The sequence below is a fragment of the Mustela putorius genome, unplaced genomic scaffold (assembly GCF_011764305.1).
Source record: "Mustela putorius furo isolate JIRA1106 unplaced genomic scaffold, ASM1176430v1.1 tig00000056_pilon_pilon_pilon, whole genome shotgun sequence".
NCBI lineage: Eukaryota > Metazoa > Chordata > Mammalia > Carnivora > Mustelidae > Mustela > Mustela putorius.
The window spans coordinates 8000682-8024066 of NW_025421263.1; the positions used below are offsets into that span (position 1 = coordinate 8000682).

The 23385-nt window shown below is 38.2% G+C and overlaps 1 protein-coding gene across 1 annotated transcript in view; it reads left to right on the forward strand.

Moving 5' to 3' along the window:
* The window catches only part of RXFP1 (relaxin family peptide receptor 1), a 99209-nt gene that overhangs the window by 31527 nt on the left and 44297 nt on the right, over positions 1–23385 (forward strand). The window contains exon 2 of the mRNA XM_004777317.3: positions 203–340. Within this exon, the coding sequence (XP_004777374.1) occupies positions 203–340 (138 nt within the window). The remainder of the gene's footprint in view (positions 1–202; positions 341–23385) is intronic.

A 23385-nucleotide genomic window follows, 5' to 3' on the forward strand; every position in this document is an offset into this window, starting at 1 on the left:
GGCATCTTCTGCGGACATGGGAAAGAACGTCCCAATAGCATGGAGGTTCTTGGAAAATAGTTGGGGTCAGGCTAGTAAGCAATGTGGGGCTCCCCTATAGAGGGCTGTACCTGCCAGAATGAGACGACAAGTTTTAGGATACCGGAGGAAACCGCTCTTTTACATGTTTTTGTATTAACCTTCTCTCCTCGTTCCTCGTCAGTGGTTCCCGGGAGTGGGCAGGATGTCAAGTGCTCCCTCGGCTATTTCCCCTGTGGGAATATCACCAAGTGCCTGCCTCAGCTGCTTCATTGCAACGGTGTGGACGACTGTGGCAACCAGGCGGATGAGGACAACTGCGGTGAGTGAAGCGCCCATTGTCACCACAGGACCCTGGGCTGAAGCACCGAAGGTGAAGTCGCTGAGACATCTCCTAAGGAGGAAAGAGAAGGGGAAAGAGAAAACTAAATCGAATTACAAAATAGGTGTCACTTAATGAAATCTTCCCTTTCTTTTATTAGCTTAAAATATCCATTCTTTTCCATGTAGTAGTCTCACAGCCAGAATTTCAGGAAAGTGGTGAGTGTGCACAATGGTTAGGGTCTTTAACCTGCAAACTGGTCCAGTTAGCGTCTTCCCGGCAGAAGCGTGTAGAAACTGAGAATACGGGCTCTGGAGCCAGACTTCCGGGCTTGAACCCGGGTACAACAAGAACCAATGATACGATACAGTCTTGAGAATGTTTTTTAGCCTCTGTTTGCCTCTGTTTCCTCGTGTTAGAAAAGGGTTTGGAAACTGATCCTACACCAAGAGAATCTGGGAAGATTATATAGGAGGGATTGGAAGAAAGCAGGCATACAGCAGGTGCTAATTAAGTATTCACAGCTATTGCCCTTTGTTATCTTTTGTTTACCACGGTTCTGAAGGACAAACGAGACCTCCTCGAAAAGAACAAACCATAAGTCCAGTTTGCTTATTATTTAACCAACAATCATATTTATAATCTCATAAGACCAAAAAGTAGGGCTTCTGGCCTGCTAGAATATCTGGAAAACTTGGCTTTCGGTAAGAATTTTGTTCAAATTTCTGAACCCTCAAAAACACAAATTAATAAAAGAACTTCGGTTGGCTGGATTTGATTCACCAGGAAAATGAACTTTGGTTAATAATGTAAAATAATGAGATTTCTCACTCATGGAGAAATAAGGTGCTGTTTTCGGAGGATAAAGACATGCATAATAATTTTAAGTGCTGCATAAATAATACACTGAAGAGGACTTGATGTTTTCACTCCCACAAGTAGTAGACACTTTTTAAGGCACCACTTTGAAGGACTTAAACTTCTCACTTTGGAACATTGTCTCTAGGTAGTGGAGGTTAACTTAAAACACACTTTCTGAACTGGTGAGCTTAAGCTAAAATTGCCCTTGATTTCGGTGACTATACATATGTTTTCTTTTTTGAAAATATATTTTTAAACACATAAATATAAAATATATATAAATATATATATTATATCTAAGAATATTAATATAATATATATAGTATATATTTTAATATATAATATAAAATACATATCCTATCTGTTAAAATACGTGAATACTGAAAAATTTTAAGAAAAATAAAAAAGAAGTGTTCTGCCCATTGCCAGACACTTTCCTCTCAAGCTTGGAGCAGTTCAGATAGAGAGAGTGGATTAAGAGCTTGCCACCAATGGAAATGTTGGTAGGAAGCAGGAAAGAACTTGGAGGGACAGCAAATTCACCACCAAAAGTAGTTTCTCAGTGAAATAAAGCTTGGGAGCTCTTGCTTTAGTGTCAAATTTAAAGAAACCAAGTAACAAAAGTAACAATCCTCAGAGTAATAATACTTAGTTACTCAAGTTTTTCAGGATTTACCATACAGCAAATTCAGATCTAGGCACTATGACACTGGAGTGTGGAGATCAGGTTCAGGAAATCTAGGTTTCATTTCTCCATACGAAGAGTGTGAAAAGGGCTGTTTTCGTCTCTGTAAAATGAGAATGACAAAAGTATCTGTGTCCACCCAGTCTTGGAAAGATTCAGTGAGATCTTGTCTATGGGATGCTCAGCCCAGTCCTTGACACATAATCAGCATTCAGTAAATGTTAAGTTGTGTATCAGCGAGCTGTTATTACATACTTAGTGACATTTAGCTGGCCCTTCTGTGGGTCAACAACCCAAGCTGCGCGCAGAGGCGATTAGCCCCGCAGTTCTCAGCTCAGTTGGATTTTCTATTGCATCTGCGGTTATCTGTGGATCAGCTTTGTTGTCATTCCTGGGACCTCGGCTGAGATAACCAAAGTCACTCAGCTCCAGAGTAGTTCTCCCGCAGGCTAAGCCAAGCTTGTTCTCGCGATAGAGATATGGCACCCAGCAGTGAACTGGAAGCATACAAGCACTCCCGACACCTAGTTTCGAAAATGGCACACTCGCCCCCACGTCCATGCCAAAGCCAGTCACAAGGTCAGCCGCGTTTCAAGGGGTGAAATGGACGCCTCCCCCTGCTGAGAAGAGCTGCAAAGTCACGCTGTCAAGGTCTTGGGCAGAAGGAGGGCAGCAACTTCTGCAAATTCTACTACATGTGTTATTATCATTCCCCCCCACCCCCACACCTCAAGCACTGGTACTAACTCTCAGCGACTCAGAAGCCCCACCTGATGACTTTAGGAAGTCCTGTTAGTTAAACAATTTAAGTATTTCTAGGAATAACCATGGTTTGTCTACTTACTTATTAAAACAGCAGCTCATATTTGAAGGAATGATATTTGCTTTTGTAGTTTTATGTTTATATAAGTGGATGTGTGTGTGTGCATGTGTGGGTGGGGGGGTGTGCATACCTCCTATTGATTATGGGATAGTCAGGAGGTGGATGAGATTTCCCACATCTCCTGAAAATGTAATTATAGTTTATTTGCATGGGGGGGGGTGTTAACTGTGTAGATTTGTATATTTGCATCTCAATTATGTTAGTTATCCTGATTAATTATCCTGGTGATTTTTTAATAGAGAGAATATAACAGGGAAAATATTAAGGCCTATTTCTTTATACATAGAATTTGAATTCTGATGACAAGATTGGGCTTAAAACTTACAAAAACAATATAAATCAAAGCAAAAATCTGGTTGGAGACGTATCTATGCATCATGATTTCTTCTTTTTCCACTTCTTTGAATTTTTCTTCCTCCCAGTGTTTTTTCAACTCTCTGAGGATGTGAGGGCCATGCTCTCTCCTTCCATCTCATCATTGCCATGTCTCCCCACTTCTATTCTGCCCCTGGAACTGTCTCCATCCCTTTTTTCACTCTCTCTCAACTTCCCTTTCTATTTCATGTTCCTCTTTTCCTCTATTCTTTTCTATCTCAAACCACGTCATCACAATATTCATAAATTAGGCTTTAATTATCATTTAGCTCACTTCATTGAGTTTATAAACTGGTTGTTAAAAAGATGTTAATATCTCGGGGCGCCTGGGTGGCTCAGTGGATTAAGCCACTGCCTTCAGCTCAGGTCATGATCTCACGGTCCTGGGATCGAGTCCCGCATCGGGCTCTCTGCTCAGCAGGGAGCCTGCTTCCCTCTCTCTCTCTGCCTGCCTCTCCATCTACTTGTGATTTCTCTCTGTCAAATAAATACATAAAATCTTTAAAAAAAAAAAGATTTTAATATCTTTACCTCCAAAATATAAACCTCAAGCAGATGCTTTTATTCTTTTTTTAAGATTTTATTTATTTATTTGATGCAGAGAGAGAGAGCAAGTAGGGGAAGGGAGGGGAGAAGCAGGCTCCCCACTGAGCAGAGAGTCTGATATGGGACTTGATCCCAGGACCCTAGGATCATAACTTGAGCTGAAGGCAGCTGCTTAATCAACTGAGCCACCCAGATGTTCTGCTTTTAATTTCTATATAGTACTCAATAGTTACCTGCTATCCGTACTGCACCTTTGGGCTTTGTATCCCAGGATAGTGGCTTAGATTTTATGGTCAGTAGACTCTGACGTTCAAGAAAATCTTCAGAGGGTTCTTTGAATTCCCTGGAAACTATAAAATGCTGTATGTTTGTGCACATATAGATTTTCAATGAAAACAGTGTCCATAACATCAGCTTTGCAAAAGGTTTTAGTTTTTAAAAAGCAAAAAAGATTCCTAATCCCTGCCATTGACTAAAACAGATTCTCCCCCAAAAAACTAATCCTGAGTTGGATTCAATTTCCCCCAATTAGCACTCCAAATTCACTCATCTAAAATTATTGTATTGTCAGTAGTTTACAAAAATAATCTCAACAACAATAACGAATATTCTTTACCTTCTTTGATTTCTCTTTAAATAGAAATAGAAGGGCACCTGGGTGGCTCAGTGGGTTAGAGCCCCTGCCTTTGGCTCAGGTCATGATCCCAGGGTCCTGGTATCGAGCCCCGCATCAGGGCTCTCTGCTCCTCTGCTTTCCCATCTCTCACTGCCTGCCTTTCTGCCTACTTGTGATTTCTGTCTGTCAAATAAATAAATAAAATCTTTTTAAAAATAAATAAAAAGTAAAAAAAAAAATAGAAACATAATTGCTAGAAGATTCTCAACCAGGCATCAGAAATTTCATGCTCAGATCCTAGAAGTGCCTCTTTCTATCTGTTGTTACCTGGGCATATCTTTTTTTGGCTCCGTCCCATTTTCTTTATTTGTGAAATCAGAATAATGTAAATTTGTTGTCAAAAGTAAGTGAATTGCATATATATATATATATGCAATTCATTTACTTTATTTATATATGTGTGTGTGTGCAGTTCAGATTATTGATCTCTATATTCAGTAGTTACTCTGGAGTTCACATCTTTTTAATTCAATCCCAGGAATTGTTTATATTTGATTAGACTTCAAAACAGGGAAATACTGGTCTGTGTGTATGAAGGGAAGTGTGAAGCAAGTTAAGTCAAAATAGTATAAACAATCTGTTCTGAAAGTTTTGCTAATTTGTTGTCTTAAGGACCTCTGACATGACCAGGGAATTCATTCATAAAAATAAAATATTCAGGTCACAGATGAAATAAGTCAAGTTCTAGCTATAGGTGTATATAAAGACCTTAATCTTGGCATATGAAAATGAACAGCATTTTGTTTAATCAAAAATACTAATTACCAAAAATACAAGTGACATTTGAAAAGAAATTAATATTAAAATTTTTTTATTAGCCCAAAAAGAATGTGCTATTTTAAAACCTCCTTTATTCACCATTGGCAACATTTGAAAACCCTTAAGTCCAGTTTTGGAAATACGGGTGAAATCATAATCTCTTCTTATGGAAACATATCTATGTAACAAATGCTATGTTAAACTATTCCCGATATTATTTCAGAAATATATCTCTCTGGAAATTCATCTAGACCAGCAGATCTCCCAGTGTTGTTCTGGACCAAACCCCTCAGCATTAGCCATGAAGTTGTTAGGAATGTAAGTTCTCAGACCCCAGCGCAGCCTGATTGAATCAGAAACTCTGCCAGTGGCTCAACAATGTTTCTGCAAGTTCTTCAAGTCATTCCGATGCACACTAACCACATTTTGAGAACTACTGGCCTCCGCCCAAGTGAGCAGAAAATAAGAATGCATGTGAAATAGTAGCATCAGTAGAAATAAACTAGAATCAAGGTTTCCATACACTATGCCAGCGTGCTCACTTGCTAACAAACAAAAATCATTATTACCAAATGTGTTCATTTCCATAAGAAACTCTAACACTGTTTTTTGTTGCAGTCATCTAGAAATACCAAAAAAAGGGGCACCTGGGTGGCTCAATGGGTTAAGCCTCTGCCTTCGGCCCAGGTCATGATCTCAGGGTTTTGGGATAGAGCACCGCATCAGGCTCTCTGCTCAGGGGAGAACCTGTTTCCCCCCTCTCTCCACCTGATGCTCTGCCTGCTTGTGATCTCTCTCTCTCTGTCAAATAAATAAATAAAATATTTTAAAAAAAAAATTGAACTCTGGTCAAAACCTCAACAATGGTCAGCTGACACATTGTTGCTGTCCATGAGTGAGTAGGCTGAAACATCCCACGAAAGGTAACAAAATTTTACCACCACCTTTAGGACTCTGGTGATAAAAATGATGAAATGCAGTTATTTCTTTTGCATCTTATTACTGAATTCCTTTCACCAGCCATGGGTTTTTTATTTTTCTTCTCATTTTATAGTATTTGTATTCCCCTGGCTGTTAGTTTTTAAGATATTCATGCTTATATTCTGTTTAATGCTAATTAAATCAAGTCAGAAAGTTGGTTTTCAGAATATGTAAAACTCGTGCATATTTGAATAAACAGCATTAAGTATATTTATGATCACATAAAATACAGTATCTTAACATATAAGTAAAAGAAAAATCCACAGCTAAAATTATTTTCAGGGGGATTATTTACGACTTAACAGTATATTGCCAAATAAAAAATCTTCTTGTAATGGAAGGGGGTGACTTTTCCTTAATTAGATATTTTAAAATATATCCAAAAATATGCCTCTAAACTACTTAACATTGACACCAACGATAATTATTAAAGAGGAAAAGTAAGTCCAATCAAAATAGTAGTAATAAAATTTAGCAGTTACCAAAAAAAAAGAAAGCACCACTAAATAAATTTAACTGATTCCCCATATATTGAGCTGGAATATGAACTAAATATATTTAGGAAAAAAAATAGAACATTTGTATTATCACAGGCATTTTAAAGAAGCACTCTGATTTGACTATTGAATTCCCAGTTTTCTTTTAAAAAATAATTTCTTGATAATGGAATAACTTACTAAATACAAAAATAAAATTAAATGTCTCAGTATAAAAAGTATAACACATCTACTCAGTGAACATTTTTCATGGACACAGTGTGAACAAAAGCAATAGATTTAAAATTTTCCATTGGATTCACAAAAATCCCTTTCTTTCTAAAATATTTGGGCAATACAAAATTTTTTTAATATTTTATTTTTATTTATAACAGAGAGAGATAGCAAGGGAAAAAACACAAGCACAGGGGTGCTAGAGAGGGAAAAGCAGGCTCCCCACCAAGCAGGGAGCCCTATGTGGAAACAGATCCCAGGACCCCGGGATCATGACCTGAGCCAAAGGCAGCTGCTTAATAACCAAGCCAACCAAGCGCCAGCAACCCCCCCCCATTTTCATCTGTCTCTTGTTTGATATATCTTTCAAGGAAATATTTACTATTTTTTAGAGCTCCTGGACACAGGGAACAAAACATTTGTCATATATTTATAAAAATCAATTGCACCATTTTTATAATAACTTTGAGCCTGATTGATAAACTTCAACATGGAAATGAATAATTTTTTCCCTGAGTTATACCATTTGATATAATTCTCATACAATTTTCATATGCTTTTGTGTTGTATCACTAAACCATTTTTCTTCTTAGAACCGTCACAGATGCAATCAAACAGGCTAGAGAACAAAAAAAAAAAAAATTTAAAAAAAAAAAAGTCTTAAAGAATCATTAGAGCAGTATTTGTTGCAAGAATAACAAACCAAAAAAAGGGGGACCTTTCACTTTTTCAGCTAAAACTCTCAGATACTTGGGAGAATACATCTGGGTAAACACTGAAGGAACTGGATTACAAAAAGGTGAGGACCCTCACTGAGAAATCATTTATGTCCATTTTAAGTGGAGTGCTAACTCAGTAGTAAAAATTAAATATTAAAGTAGAATAAAATTCTCAGATACTATAGCATTTGTTCACTACCTCTACATTCTTATTTAAAAAGCACTCTGCATTTCCAGATTAGAAAGTTGCTTGCCTTCCTTCTTTTGTATTATAAGCAGATGGTCATACAAAGAGGACTCCCCACTGAAGTTATGTCCACCCACCTCATCCCCCTGTCGGGGCCCCGTTGAATTACTCTACCATAAAGACCCGAGGTCTGATGTCGCCCCTCTGTAGACTCCTTCTTTGACCATTCCTCACTTTAGCAGAGGACAAGGATGTCTACAGGAAAAATGGTGAAGACGTTTGCTATTCTGTTTCCATGTTAGTATTTCTATAATCCACAGGGGAAATAGAAATCTCTTCTAATACATTTTGAGTGTTATAGTAGGCTAGTAACTACTAAAAATTTATGTCCACCTACAACCTCAGAATGTGACCCTATTAGGAAATAAGGTCTTTGCAGACATAAGGAAGATAAAGAGTTTCTGGTTTCCCCCAGCTTCTGCTGCCTAGGGAAAAGTAAGGGCAAGAAGACCCTTCCATTCTCTCCCTCTCTGGCCCAGGTATCCTATGCAGATGAGGAACAGCAAATCCCACCCTTCTTTTTTTGTTTTTCCAAATCTCAACCCTCAAATATAGGCCTTTGAAAATTGAATGCTTAGAATTTGACTCCTTTCGTTATCTGAAAACTTCTGCTTGCCCTTTCCCCAAGGTAATGAAAGTGGAAAATTTTAGCTGCCTGCCGTAGGAAAAAGGACAGAGAATGCAAAAAATTCAAGGGAAGGAAAACTTTGTTAATACCCTAAAATATTTACCTGTCACTGGCTTGGTGCTTCCTAACCTATGAGAATTAGATATACAGTAATTTATTTATGAGTGTGATGGTGATGACATATATTTTTAAAACTTTAAAAATATTTTAAGAATGTTTAAAGTGTATTCAAGGACTCCTTTAATTTTTAATTGGGCCTGAATTGAAAATTCTGGAACATCAAATATTCCTTCATTTCCAAAATACAGGTCTTCATCCAGTTGTCAAAATGATGGCAATGCCAAGCATGTAGAACTTAGCTCATTTTAGAATATTCCATTTAAAGTTGGTGGCTAACCTTTTTTAAGGTTAAAAACACAAGAGAAAAAATGACATGGGTCATGAGTATGTGTTAATACATAACCATGCATTGTATGTTCAAGAATACCTGGTTTTCGGGGCACCTGGGTGGCTCAGTGGGTTAAGCCGCTGTGCCTTCGGCTCAGGTCATGATCTCGGGGTCCTGTGATCGAGTCCCACGTTGGGCTCTCTACTCAGCGGGGAGCCTGCTTCCTTCTCTCTCTCTCTCTCTCTCTCTGCCTGCCGCTCTGCCTACTTGTGATCTCTCTGTCAAGTGGATGAATAAAATCTTTAAAAAAAAAAAAAAAGAATACCTGGTTTTCTATTTCTCATTCTCAAAATAACATTGGAAATACCTAAGTAGCTGAACGTTTGACTTTTCCATACAGACAAACCTCAGTTTATTTTTTTAAGCTTTTATTTAAATTCTAGTTAGTTAGCATACAGTGTGCTATTAGTTTCAGGTATACAACACCTGCGATTCAACACTTCCATACAATACCCGGTGCCCATCACAGCAAGTGCCCTCCTGAATCCCCATCACCTATTTCACCCATCCCCACCCCCTGCTCTGGGAACCATCAATTTGTTCTCTAGAGTCAAGAGTCTGTTTCTTGGTTTGCCCCCTCTCTCTCTTTTTTCTTTTTCCCCTTTGCTCAACAAACCTCATTTTTTTTTAAGATTTTATTTATTTGTCAGAGAAAGAGAACAGAAAGGGCACAAGCAAGGGGAGTGGCAGGCAAAAGAGGAAGCAGGCTCCCTGCTGAGCAAGAAGCCCAACGCAGGACTTGATCCCAGGTCCTGGAATGATGACCTGAGCTGAAGGCAGACACTTAACTGACTGAGCCACCCAGGCGTCCTGACAAACCTCAATTTAACCTCAAGTTTGTTTATCCAACAATGCTTAGCACTGTTTGGGTTAGCTTCATCAAGACTTCCATCTCAGGACACTTCCTAGTAGATAGGCCACAAAGGACAGTTTCTTCAGTGGCATTAATTTCCTTTAAAATGGGCCCAGGATAACGTCACACCCCTTAATTTCTTCAGAGTTGCCTCCAAAGACATTAAGGCCCTACAAAGAGGTTAATGCATTCTGTCCAGCAAGCTACTATTGTCACATAGTTAGCTGGGAGAACTGCTCTGCCTGGCCAACCGGCATCCAAAGGTTTATTCTAATGGCCCAGGGCACATTTACATTGGGGATCATTACTTTCTGAGAAAAAGATTCTCCTTATGTCCCGAGAATGGATGCTGAGAATTGAGTAAATGTCTAAGAATCCAGAAAGCTCACTTTATGTAAATCCAGACTTTAAAATTATTCATTCATTCATCAATCAGCAGGTATGCTCTGTAACCCATAGTACTTACGCCTTCATTTTTTTTTTAAGATTTTATTTATTTATTTGACAGACAGAGATCACAAGCAGGCAGAGAGGCAGGCAGAGAGAGAGGAGGAAGCAGGATCCCCACCTAGCAGAGAGCCCAATGCTGGGCTCCATTCCAGGACCCTTGGATCATGACCTGAGCCGAAGGTAGAGGCTTTAACCCACTGAGCCACCCAGGCGCCCCACGCCTTCATTTTAATAAAAGAGGAAGACTGTTCAGAGCAGCATCCTTATATCCTCCTTTTGCTGACCACCTCTCAGACTCGAGTCCCTTAACTTTTGATTATTCAAAATCCAAATATCAAAAGTACCCAGGAGTTCAGTGCTGAACTGTGGGAACTGCAAATCTGTGGGAACTCTGGGAAGCCAGCTCTCAGAACTAACAGCAGCACTGTCCCCGGGGGCTGGTGAGAGGAGTGAGAGTTCTGAGTGAAATGCTGACCTTGTAGGTAAGTCCAGAAATCTGCATTGTTAACAATGTAACAGCAGATGAACATCACACTCATTAACATTTTGAAATGATTCACTTCCCGATGTACAGACAATTTTATTGCTGTATTTGGAACACTTAGAAAGTGATTAATGAGTGCAGAGCAGTGGTTTTCAAGCTTCAGCAGATCAAGCTTCTTAAAACCTACAGGGCTCAGCCCCATCTCCAGTTTCCGATTCAATGCCTCCAGAATGAGACTCAAGAATTTCCCTTTCTTCCAAGTCCCTAAGTGAAGCGGATGCTGCCGGTCGTGGAACTACATTTCCAAAACCAGTGATCTAGGCATACTCTTTCTTGTGCAAATGCAAAAGCAAACACTTTCCAAAATGTATGGCATCTTATAACAAGAATTCAACAAAATTCAAGATAATTTTTTAACGCCTGCCTTCTCCTTTCCTCATGCCAACACGCACTATTAATCCTAAATGCTGATATAGGACACAGCATTTCCAAACATATTTCACCACAGAGCTCTCTTCTCATGGAGAATCCCAGGAAATTATTAGAGGGAAGCCTAATACAACACCATAGCAAATTAATGTATTCAAGAAACTTGACCTGGGGCTTGCCCAGTTGGTATGTGACTCTTGATCTCGGGGTCATGAGTTCAAGCCCCACGTTGGGGATGGAGCCTACTTAAAATAAATAAAAACATATTTTCAAGAAGAGAGAGAAGAAAGAAAAGAAACTTGGACCTTTTGATTAGCATCCAGACCTCATCCCCTGAACTCCCACCCCTGTCCTGCACCCCATGCCAGGAGAATCTGAGAGCATGGGCAGGGGAGGTGCCTTTGTTGGGAATTCTAACTAATGTGTAATCTACTTTTCCATAAAACTAAATTATAACAAATACTTGGTGCAAGTGAAATAATGTTTTAATATTTCCTGTGCCACATTTTAAATATGTTAAAAGTACCTCTAAAGTCACTGAAGTATATTTAAAAATGTGTGAAGTTTGTAATATTATTTCCTACTATACTCCCATAAGGAGATAAAATACACATATAAATAAGCATAGTATGAAGCAGATTATAGTTAGTATAATAAGACAGATAGAAGCAAAGTGCCCTTAAATGAGGGACCATTTGCATTAATCTTATTTAGTGCTAATACTGACCTGTACTGACCAGATAAATCAGAATGTCCAGTAGAAGAGCCTGGAAAACTGTGTTTTCAGTAAATGCCCCAGTTCCCAAATTTTATTGTAGAAGAAGAGACTGGGTTTTCTCTGAAGTGTGTTTGAGGATAGAACCTCATTCATTCATTCATTCATTCACTCAGCAAATACCTACTGAGCGCAGGCAGCATGTGCCACCAGATTTTTCTTGGTCTGTGTCATTCATTTTTATCCACACTATGTTAAATAACAAATATTCAACTGAATAAATGGATCAAATTGGCTTTATTTAACAATTCATGAATCAAGCAGCATCCAAACTCGTAGGTAGAAAGAAGCTCTGTTGAGCTGTAGAAAAGAAAATGTTTCTAGGGCGCCTGGTTCCCTCAGTAGGCATCTGCCTTTGGCTCAGGTCATGATCCCCAGGTCCTGGGATCGAGCCCCATAACCAGCCCTGTACCCAGCCCTGTGTCTAGCCCCACATCCAGCCCCACATCCAGCCCCACATCAGGCTGCCCGTTCAGTGGGGAATCCACTTCTCCCTGCTCCCCAACCCCAGGTCCCTCTTCCTCTCCCCCTGCCACACTCCCTCTCCCTCTGCCGCTCTCCTCTACTCCTGTTTTCTCTCTTTCTCAACTAAATAAATAAAATCTTAAATCTAAAAAAAAAAGAAAAGAAAATGTTTCTAAAGGCATAGAGGGAACCAAAAAAGGGAAATTATTAACAAAGAATGCATTGTTTTAGGCAAGGATGCCCTCCTAAGAGAAACAGAAGGGGTTTATCAGCAGATTACCTCCTAGGGCTGACCCGGAAATTTCAGGTTGGCTGGTTCAAGGTCACATTCCTAGGGCATTCAGACGGCATTTAGGTTAAGTATTAAGCCTTCCATTTGCTGATGTGGGGGATTAGCACCAGCGATACCATTTGGGGCCTGGTGTCTCCTTTTTAACACTAGCATCATTACACCATTTTTTTTAGTAGAAAAATCACTTTTTTAGTAAACATATATATCTGTCATCATTGCTACTCATGCAGCAATACCAACACATAGGGACCCATAATCCCTACCACACTGTTCTTTGGGGACAGTGTTATTACACTACCCTGCAATACCTCAAGAGAAGTCAGAGAATCAAACTTCAGTGGGATCATTACTCAAGTGTGAAAAACCATTCTGCGGACTGCCCCAGACACCCTTAAAAATGAAGGAATTAAAATACAGCAACACATATACCAAAAGCTGTTTTCTTAAAAATGTGAAATTTCCAACTTTGCAATTTTGGCTACAATTCCTATGTTCTATGTTCCTGCCTTCTGGTGGGAGGAAGTAATGGGTGGGAAGAAGCAAATGCTTTAGGAAGGCGGAAAGGAAGGTAAAAGCTAATTACTAAAAGGCTGGTGTGTTTGAAGATGTTGCTGTTGAAAAAGAGATCTCCCCGGAAAAGATATGTTCTATCTTCGGGAAGTAGAAGCAGTTTTGTCCTCTTTCTTTCTGCATTCTAAAATTCCCAGCATCTATCCTGATATCACCTCTCTTCTCCTCCTTTTTCTTTTTTTTTTTTCCACTCTGTGTGTACATACATGTGTTTGTGTTGTGTTGAGGTACAATAAGGTAGAAAGGGAGAGAAGAGGAATAGGATTAAGAAAAAGAAAAGAGGGGCTCCTGGGTTGCTCAGTCAGGTAAATGTCCAGCTCTTGGTTTCTGCTCAGGTCATGATCTCGGGGTAAGGGACTGAGGCTTGCCTAGGGCTCCGCACTCAGAGGGCAGTCTGTTTGAGATTCTCTCCACCCCTATCCCTACCCTTCCCTGCCCCCACTCCCACCTCTCCTTCCTCTCTCTCTCCCTCTTCTCTCTCTAGAATAAATAAATAAATCTATTTTTTTCAAGATTTTATTTATTTATTTGTCAGAGAGAGAGAGAGTGAGAGAGCAAAAGCAAGGGGGGCAGCAGAGGCAGAGGGAGAAACAGGTTCCCCACTGAACAGCCCAAGGTGGAGCTTGATCCCATCTCAACAGGATCATGACCTGGGCTGAAGGCAGATGTTCACTAACTGAGCCACCCAGGCACCTCAACTAAATAAATCTAAAAAGAAAGAAACGAAGGAAGAAAGGAAGGAAATGGGAAAAGAGAAACAGCATCAAAAACTACACAGTGTGAATTTATTTGACCAAAATGTTGCAACCCAGGCCATATACAGTGAACCTCTTAAAATAGAGAGCAGTGGTGAGGGACAAAGGATTAGCCCAGGGCCCTAAGCCTGGGATTTTAAGCACTGCACTATCAGTTAATGGTAAAAAAAAAAAAAAAAAAAAAAAAGCAGCACATTAAATAGTTCATTTGTTAAAGTTCAGTTTAATACAGGGCTTGCTAAGAACCAGAGGGAATGAGGAGCACGTGGGTGGCTCAGTGGGTAAAAGCCTCTGCCTTAGGCCCAGGTCATGATCTCGGGGTCCTGGGATAGAGCCCTGCTTCCTCCTCTCTCTCTGCTTACTTGTGATCTCTGTCAAATAAATAAATAAAATCTTTAAAAAAAAAAAAAAAGAACCTGAGGGCACGAAAATCAACATCCACTGGCACTGGCCCAACCCCTGATCTCATAAATTTCCTCAAAGCAGTGAAACACTAACCACAGAAACAGCCCTGTGTTCTGGAATGCTGTCACCTCACCTGATTTCCATGGCTGTTTTCTGAGGTCTGGGCCACGTGTCAGGAACATGAACATGAACATGGGGTGTGTACATCCTCCTCCTACAAAGCCAGTAAGGCGCTAGCAGGCTGCAAGGAGAAAGTCTTCAGACCTTTGCAAACCACTGCGTCCCTTGCTCTATAGATACATAACAAACTTGCTTATAAAAATAATTACTGTCTCAACATATCCAGAGCCAAATGATTTATCTTACTTGTTTTATCTGTAACATTTATAAATGTGTTAAAAAAAAATCATGTGAAAATTAATTTGTTTTAAAATTAATTTTTAGTAATATTTTAATGATTTACAATGCTTTCACTGATTCCATAAGTAACAATAGCAATGGACGTAGATTCCAGTTGATAACTATTTCTGGTTGTTATTTTAATGAATTTTTGTATTGTTCATACAATTCTGATGTAAGAGCCTCGATGAAGGAAATGAAATAGAAAACAGAAAAATAGGTAATAAACAGCAATAACTAGGTATTTAAAGCCGACATCACACAAAAGTTGGAATTCTATAGGTAGACTATCAACTGATAAATCATGTATTTGGCCTAGAAAAGAGAATATGAAAATAATTTTATTATTTTCACTCCTTAGTAATTTTTAATAATCTGTTACACTTCAACTTCTTAGAAGCAGTTTTCCATCTGTAAATGGAGATGACAATAATGATCAAAGAGAGTTATGTGGACAAAATAAAGTACCTAAGGTAATTGCTAAGTACAAGTTTTCTTAGTGCTAAGTGCTAATACTCAATTTCTCTGTTAAAATGGGGGAATCAAGGGATACCCAAGTGGCTCAGTCAATTAAGCGTCTCCCTTCAGCTCAGGTCATGATCCCAGGATCCTGGAATCAACTTCCACAATAGGCTCCTTGCTCAGCTAAGAGCCTGCTTCTCCTTCTGCCTGCTGCTCCCCCTGTTTGCACCCTCTCTCTCTCTCTCTGACAAATAAATAAGTAAAATCCTTTTTACGTTAAAAATAAATAAATAAATAAAATGGGGGAATCAAATCTCTCACAGAATTTTCCTTTCTTATACCCAAAGATATGAACCAAGTTTTTAAAAGTAAAAACTTGCCAAAAAGCCAATAAACACAGCCAGACCAGGAAAAGGGGATAAGACAATGTCACAAACCAAAACCTGACAGCCAAGGAAACAAATAGAAAATTCTGCACTTAATCTTAGCCAAAAGGCTGAGAAGCAATACAAATAGTTCTGATGCCCAGAAGAGTAGTATGTTTTTTTTTTTGTAAGGCTCCTGACCCTGTCCACAGAACCCACATGGGAGATGCAGAAAAATGTTGAAAAAGTGTCATTTCTGTAGCAAAACCACAAAAGTCAAATACACTGAAGCTCAGAGTTTCAGAAAAAATGCACTACTTTGGCATCACTCATGAGGTTCCACTTAAGCTCCCCAAATGCTGTAAATGTCCAGTCACACTTAAACCATATTTTAATCCAATAATTCAAACAGTCTCTGTATCAGGGTTTAACACATAAAACAGTTCCCATTATAGGTATGTTGAACAGAAATCATATACTTAGAAAATTCCCAGTAAGGCTATAAGAGTGGGCGTCAGCAAGTCTCCCATTTGCTCCCAAGCAAAATCTTTTGGTATGTCAATCTTCATTTTTTAAGTACAATTTATGCTTGGCTCCTGTGGTGTGTTTATAATAGGCTGGGAGTCAAAGAAGAAGCTCAAAATGTGGGACCTGGAGAGACCTCACAAGTTGTTTACCTCAAGTAAAGTAACTAACGTGTCTCCAACTACAATCATGGGACCAAGGATGGGAGCTGCTTATGCTGATGGGAGAGGTTGCATGGGGTTGGGATTTGGAGTATTCAAATTCAACTCCACACATTTAAATGTCTCTTTACAGTTCAAAGGGTCTCTCTCCTCCCAAATCAGTATCCTGATGTTCACTTAAAGGAGATAACAACACAGGAATTGGGCTTCTACTGTAACCTTGGTAACCCATTGCATCAGATTCTATCTGATTTGAGGTTACATCAACTCTGAGATCACAAGAGATAAGATTATCTTAGAGTAGTCATGGAAGATCCCTGATTCTTTGAACTTTTTCGAACTAATAGTGTGAAACTCTGGGCTTCTCATTTCCTTGCATTAATCTCTCCAGGACATCTCCATAGCTGTCTTATTACAAAACCCTTGAAATTCCCCAGTTTCATTCTAATGATTTATCATAACAACCACTGTGCCAGAGTGTAGCCTTCTAAGAAGCATGTCATGAAGAAGCCATAAGTGATCATTTAAGTAACTTCTTTGTCACAGTGTTCCATAACCTTTGAGAGTCCTATTTTCTGATAGTAACAGTATTGCCTTTATCTTCAAAACCAGCCAGGTCAGATCATCAATTCAATGTTTCCATCCTTGAGAGTCTGTTATCCGCAATCCCCTCTGGGAAAAGGAAACAGAAACCACTCTAGATTAGGGTTTGCAGGGGGAGCCCTTAGGAAAAAGAGATTTCATACAAAGAAGAAGGTGTTCATAGAGTTGTAAAGGCTATAGAAGCAGGAGTCAGGAATGGGGAAAAAAACCACAATCATTACAAGTTCAAGATCAGGAAGCATCTGCTGCTGTTGCCACTAGTCACAAGTGTTTCTCTAGTGCTAGTCATCTATTTACCTGTGAAAAATGAACGCTGAGCCTGGCTTCAGTAACTGCGCCAGCTCATGCTAGATACCCACAGGACCGGTATCTCAAACTTCCAGTCTCACTTGCATGCATCCAAATGGTAGAAACTTATCTGTAACAAGAACCCTAGCTGCTCGAGTTCTGGAAAACATAGATTTAAATTACCAACTTCTAAAGAACACAAAAGCATTCTAAACCCACTATAGAAAGAGGAGGATCAAACTGCAAAAAATCCACCCTGGTCTCAATAACTTGTCTCTATTTGTCTATACAAGCTCAATCTTTCCAATTTCCTCCCTTCTTCCTGTTTCTCTGCCTGAAATGTCATCCTCATCATGGGAGAGGCTGGGGAGGCAACTTGAACTGGTTCCTTGGTATTTGATGGCTGGTATTTGCTGTTTGTAAGATGTTGTTCCTGGCCACCTAGTTACTGGTACCAAGCTGGGATCTCATGCTGACGTCTGTGGTTGATAAACTTAAGGACCATCGCTTATCTCCCTCTGAATTGAGATACCATTCTATTACTTTGCTACCTTTATTTTGAAGTCAGACAAATCAGACAAAAAAAAATTAGATAAAGAGTTTTAAATAAATAAATAATTATATACTTAACAAATAAATTATTTTATATAATAATTATATAGTATTAAAATATATATTATAATTATATATTAACCATATATATATATATATAATATAATTATATATTACAATATATTAATAAATAAAATTAATAAAGTCAGACAAAATAAAGAGTTTTAAAACTAATGAAGCATGCTAAAGGAAGGAGAATATTTTAAAAACAATGTTTAAATAATCTCTCCAATTTTTCACTTTTCCTAGGATTTCTTTATAAAAGGAAGTCTAATTTTACAAGTATAAATAGCATTTATGGTACTATGCATTTCCTTTTCCAAAGATGATCTTCATGGAGGTGTTAATGAGTGTGAAAAAATAAGAAAATTACCAGGAGAAGAGGAGAAATCATACAAATTATATTTCATCAGACATGAGCAAATTCCCAGAAATTTAACCTTTCAGTTTCAGGCAGTGTGATAGATTGTGGAGACCATTCACCAATCCAGATAATTTAGGAGGAGTAACAAGATTATATAGAAAAATATAATGAATTGCATTTTAGAAATGTTGAATTTGAGATGCCCGTAGTAAACTGAGCATGTATTATCACAGTAGAAAAAGTGCAGGCTGGAGCTGTAATTTGGAAGTCCTCTGATCAGAGCTGGAACCATGGATATGATCTAGACAATGTCATCCAATCCATGCGACTATACAAAGTTCTAATATCTGCATTCAAGTCTCAGATTTGAATTACATATCTATGGTAGAAATAATTTATAAAATCAGTGCTAGATTTGGGACACCTGTGTGGCTCAAGTCAGTTAAGCATCTGCCTTTCGCTCAGGTCAGAATTCCAGGATCTTGGGACCAAACCCAGAGTTGGACTCTTTGCTCAGCAGGGAGCCTGCTTCTCCCTTTCCTCCCCACTCCTGCTCTCTCTATCTTTGCCGCTATCTCTGTCTCTCTCTCTCCCAAATGAATAAATGAAATCTTAAAAAAAAAAAAAAATTAAAGCTAGATTTAACACTAGCTTATAAAAACAGGATAAACTTTATAGTTTTTATCAACCACTCATATGTTTATGCATCCTTAAAGAGTCCTGACAACATTACCAAAAAATTTTAGAACCTCTGGAAAGGATCACACTTGAACTCTCCTAGTAAGGTAAAGGCTTGTGCTATCTGCAAAGACCTCCAGAGAAGCTGTCCCTACACCTCCATTCATAGTCTATTTTATCATGTGATTGGTTTCATTTTCCCTTATGTATAAAAATAACTAAAAGGTCATAAGGAATTCTGTGAACAAAAATTATTTTCTTTCTTTCTCTCAAGAGAAAGACTTTTACTATTTTGAGGGTTTTTAAATGATACAGGAGTTTAATATCAAAATCGGAAAATTTGGATGAGAAAATATGTAAGCATTCAGAGGAGAATTTGTCTTTTTTAATTTTTTTTTACTTTTTTATTTTTTTAATTTATTTATTCATTTATTTATTTTTATTGACATATAATATATTATTTGCTTCAGGGGTACAGATCTGTGAATCATCAGTCTTACAAAATTCACAGCACTCACCACAGCACATACCCTCCCCAATGTCCATAACCCAGCCTCCCAATCCCTCCCACCCAACCCCCAGCAAATAATCTCAGTTTATTTCCTGAGATTAAGAGTCTCTTATGGTTTTTCTCCCTCCCTGGTCCCATCATGTTTCATTTTTTTCCTTCCCTAACCCCCACGACCCCCAACCCTGCCTCTCAAATTCTTCAAATCAGAGAGACCATATGATAATTGTCTTTCTCTGATTGACTAATTTCACTTAGCATAATACCCTCTAGTTCCATCCAAGTCGTTGCAAATGGCAAGATTTCATTTTTTGAAAATATATATATATATATATATATATATATATATATATATATATATAACTTCTTCTTTATCCAGTTATCTACTGATGGACATCTAGGTTCTTTCCATAGTTTGGCTATTGTGGAGATTGCTGCTATAAACATTCGAGTGCATGTGCCCCTTTGGATCACTACATTTGTATCTTTAGGGTAAATACCTAGTAGTGTGATTGCTGGGTCATACAGTTGATATTTTCAACTTTTTGAGGAGATTTTATGCTGTTTTCCTGAGTGGCTGCACCAGCTTGCATCCTCACCAATATCTTTCATGTCCTGACTTGTTAATTTTAACCATTTGACTGGTGTGAGGTGGTACCTCACTGTGATTTTGATTTGTATTTCCCTGATGCCGAGTAATATGGAGCGCTTTTTCATGTGTCTATTGGCCATCTGGATGTCTTCTTTTTAGAAATGTCTACTCATGTCTTCTGCCCATTTCTTGATTGGATTATTTGTTCTTTGTATGTTGAGTTTGATAAGTTCTTCATAGATTTTGGACACTAGCCCTTTATCTGATATGTCATTTGCAAATATATTCTCCCATTCTGTTGGTTGTCTTTTGGTTTTGTTGATCCTTTCCTCTGCTGAGCAAAAGCTTTTGATCTTGATGAAGTCCCAATAGTTCACTTTGCCCTTGCTTGCCTTGCTTTTGGTAATGTTTCTAGGAAGAAGTTGCTGTGTCTCAGGTCGAAAAGGTTGCTACCTGTGTCCTCCTCAAGGAATTTGATGGATTCCAATCTCACATTGAGGTCTTTCATCCATTTTGAGTCTATTTTTGTGTGTGATATAAGGAAATGGTCCAGTTTCATTCTTCTGGATGTGGCTGTCAAATTTTTTCAACACCATTTGTTAAAGAGACTGTCTTTTTTCCCATTGGCCATTCTTTCCTGCTTTGTCAAAGATTAGTGGACCATAGAGTTGAGGGTCTACTTCTGCACTCTCTATTCTGTTCCATTGACCTATTGGTCTGCTTTTGTGCCAGTACCATATTGTCTTGATGATGACAGCCTTGTAATAGAGTTTGAAGTCTGGAATTGTGATGCTTTCAACTTTGGTTTCTTTTTCAACATTCCTCTGGATATTCAGGGTCTTTTCTGGTTCCATATAAATTTTAGGATTATTTGTTCCATTTCTTTGAAAAAAATTGATGGTATTTTGATAAGGATTGACCTAAATGTGTAGATTGTTCTAGGTAGCATAGTTATTTTCACAGTATTTTTTCTTCCAATCCATGAGCATGGAACATTTTTTCCATTTCTCTGTGTCTTCCTCAATTTCTTTCATGAGTACTTTATGGTTTTCTGAGTACAGATCCTTTGTGTCTTTGGTTAGGTATATTCCCAAGTATCTTATGCATTTGGGTGCAATGGGATCAACTCCTTAATTTCTCTTTCTTCTGTCTTTCTGTGGTGTATAGAAATGCAATTGATTTCTGTGCACTGATTTTATATCCTTACACTAGCAGTTCTAGCAGTTTTGGAGTGCAGCTTTTGGGTTTTAAAATTAACAAGTCAGGACATGAAAGATATTGGTGAGGATGCAAGCTGGTGCAGCCACTCAGGAAAACAGCATAAAATCTCCTCAAAAAGTTGAAAATATCAACTGTATGACCCAGCAATCACACTACTAGGTATTTACCCTAAAGATACAAATGTAGTGATCCAAAGGGGCACATGCACTCGAATGTTTATAGCAGCAATCTCCACAATAGCCAAACTATGGAAAGAACCTAGATGTCCATCAGTAGATAACTGGATAAAGAAGAATATATATATATATATATATATATATATATATATCATGATATGTATCATATCATCTGCAAAGAGTGAGAGTTTGACTTCTTCTCTGCTGAATCAGACGCCTTTTATTTCTTTTTGTTGTCTGATTGCTGAGGCTAAGACTTCTAGTACTACGTTGAATACCAGTGATGATCGTGGACATCTGTGCCATGTTCCTGACCTTAGGGAAAAAGCTCTCAGTTTTTCCCCATTGAGAAAGATATTCACTGTGGGTTTTTCATAGATGGCTTTGATGATATTGAGGTATGTACCCTCTATCCCTACACTTTGAAGAGTTTTGATCTCTAGAAAGGATGCTGTACTTTCTCAAATGCTTTTTCAGCTTCTATTGAGAGGATCAAATGGTTCTTGTTCTTTCTTTCATTAATGTATTGTATCACATTGATTGATTTGTGGATGTTGAACCAACCTTGCAGCCCAGGAATAAATCCCACTTGTTCGTGGTAAATAATCCTTTTAATGTACTATTGGATCCAATTGGCTAGTATTTGATGAGAATTTTTGCATCCATGTTCATCAAGGATATTGGTCTGTAATTCTCCTTTTTGAAGGGATCTTTGGTTTGGAGATCAAGGTAATGCTGGCTCATAAAATGAGTTAGGAAGTTTTCCTTCCATTTCTATTTTTTGGAACAGTTTCGGAACAGGTATTAGTTTTTCTTTAAATGTTTGGTAGAATTCCCCTGGGAAGCCCTCTGGCCCTGGGCTCTTGTTTGTTGGGAGATTTTTGATGACTGCTTCAATCTCCTTACTGGTTATAGGTCTATTCAGGTTTTCTATGTCTTCCTGGTTCAGGTGTGGTAGTTTATATGTCTCTAGGGAAGCATCCATTTTTTCCAGATTATCAAATTTTCTGGTGTATAGTTGCTCATAATATGTACTTATAATTGTTTGTATTTCTCTGGTGTTGGTTATGATGTCTTCTCTTTCATCCATGATTTTATTAATTTGGGTCCTTTCTCTTTTCTTTTTGATAAGTCTGGCCAGGAGTTTATCAATCTTATTAATTCTTTCAAAGAACCAGCTCCTAGTTTCGTTGATTTGTTCTACTCTCCTTTTGGTTTTGATTTCATTGATTTCTGCTCTGATCTTTATGATTTCTCTTCTCCTGCTGGGTTTAGGCTTTTTTTGCTGTTCTTTCTCCAGCTCCTTTAGGTGTAGGGTTAGGCTGTGTATTTGAGACCTTTCTTACTTCTTTGTAACGTTTGTATTGCTGTATACTTTCCTCTCAGGACCACCTTTGCTGTGTCCCAAACATTTTGAACAGTTGTGTTTCCATTATCATCTGTTTCCATGATTTTTTTCAATTCTTCTTTAATTTCCTGGTTGACCCATTTATTCTTTAGTAGGATGCTCTTTAACCTCGATGTATTTGAGTTTTTTCCAAATTTCCTCTTGTGATTGGGTTATAGCTTCAGAGCATTGTGGTCTGACAATATGCAGGGAATGATCCCAATCTTTTGGTACTGGTTGAGACCTGATTTGTGACCCAGGATGTGATCTATTCTGAAGAATGTTCCATGTGGACTAGAGAAGAATGTGTATTCTGTTGCTTTGGGATGAAATGTTCTGAATATATCTATGATGTGCATCTGGTCCAGTGTGTCATTTAAAGATTTTATTTCCTTTTTGATCTTTTACTTAAATGATCTGTCCATTTCAGTAACAGGGTGTTAAAGTCCCCTACCATTATTGTTTTATTGTCAATGCATTTCTTTGATTTTTATATATTAATTGATTTATATAATTGGCTGCCCCTGTGTTAGGGGCATAGATATTAAAAATTATTAGACCTTCTTGTTGGACAGACCCTTTAGGTATGATATAGTGTCTTTCCTCACCTCTTATTATAGTCTTCGGCCTAAAATCTACTTGACCTGATCAAAGGATGTCCACCCCAGCTTTCTATTGATGTCCATTAGTGTGGTAAATTGTTTTCCA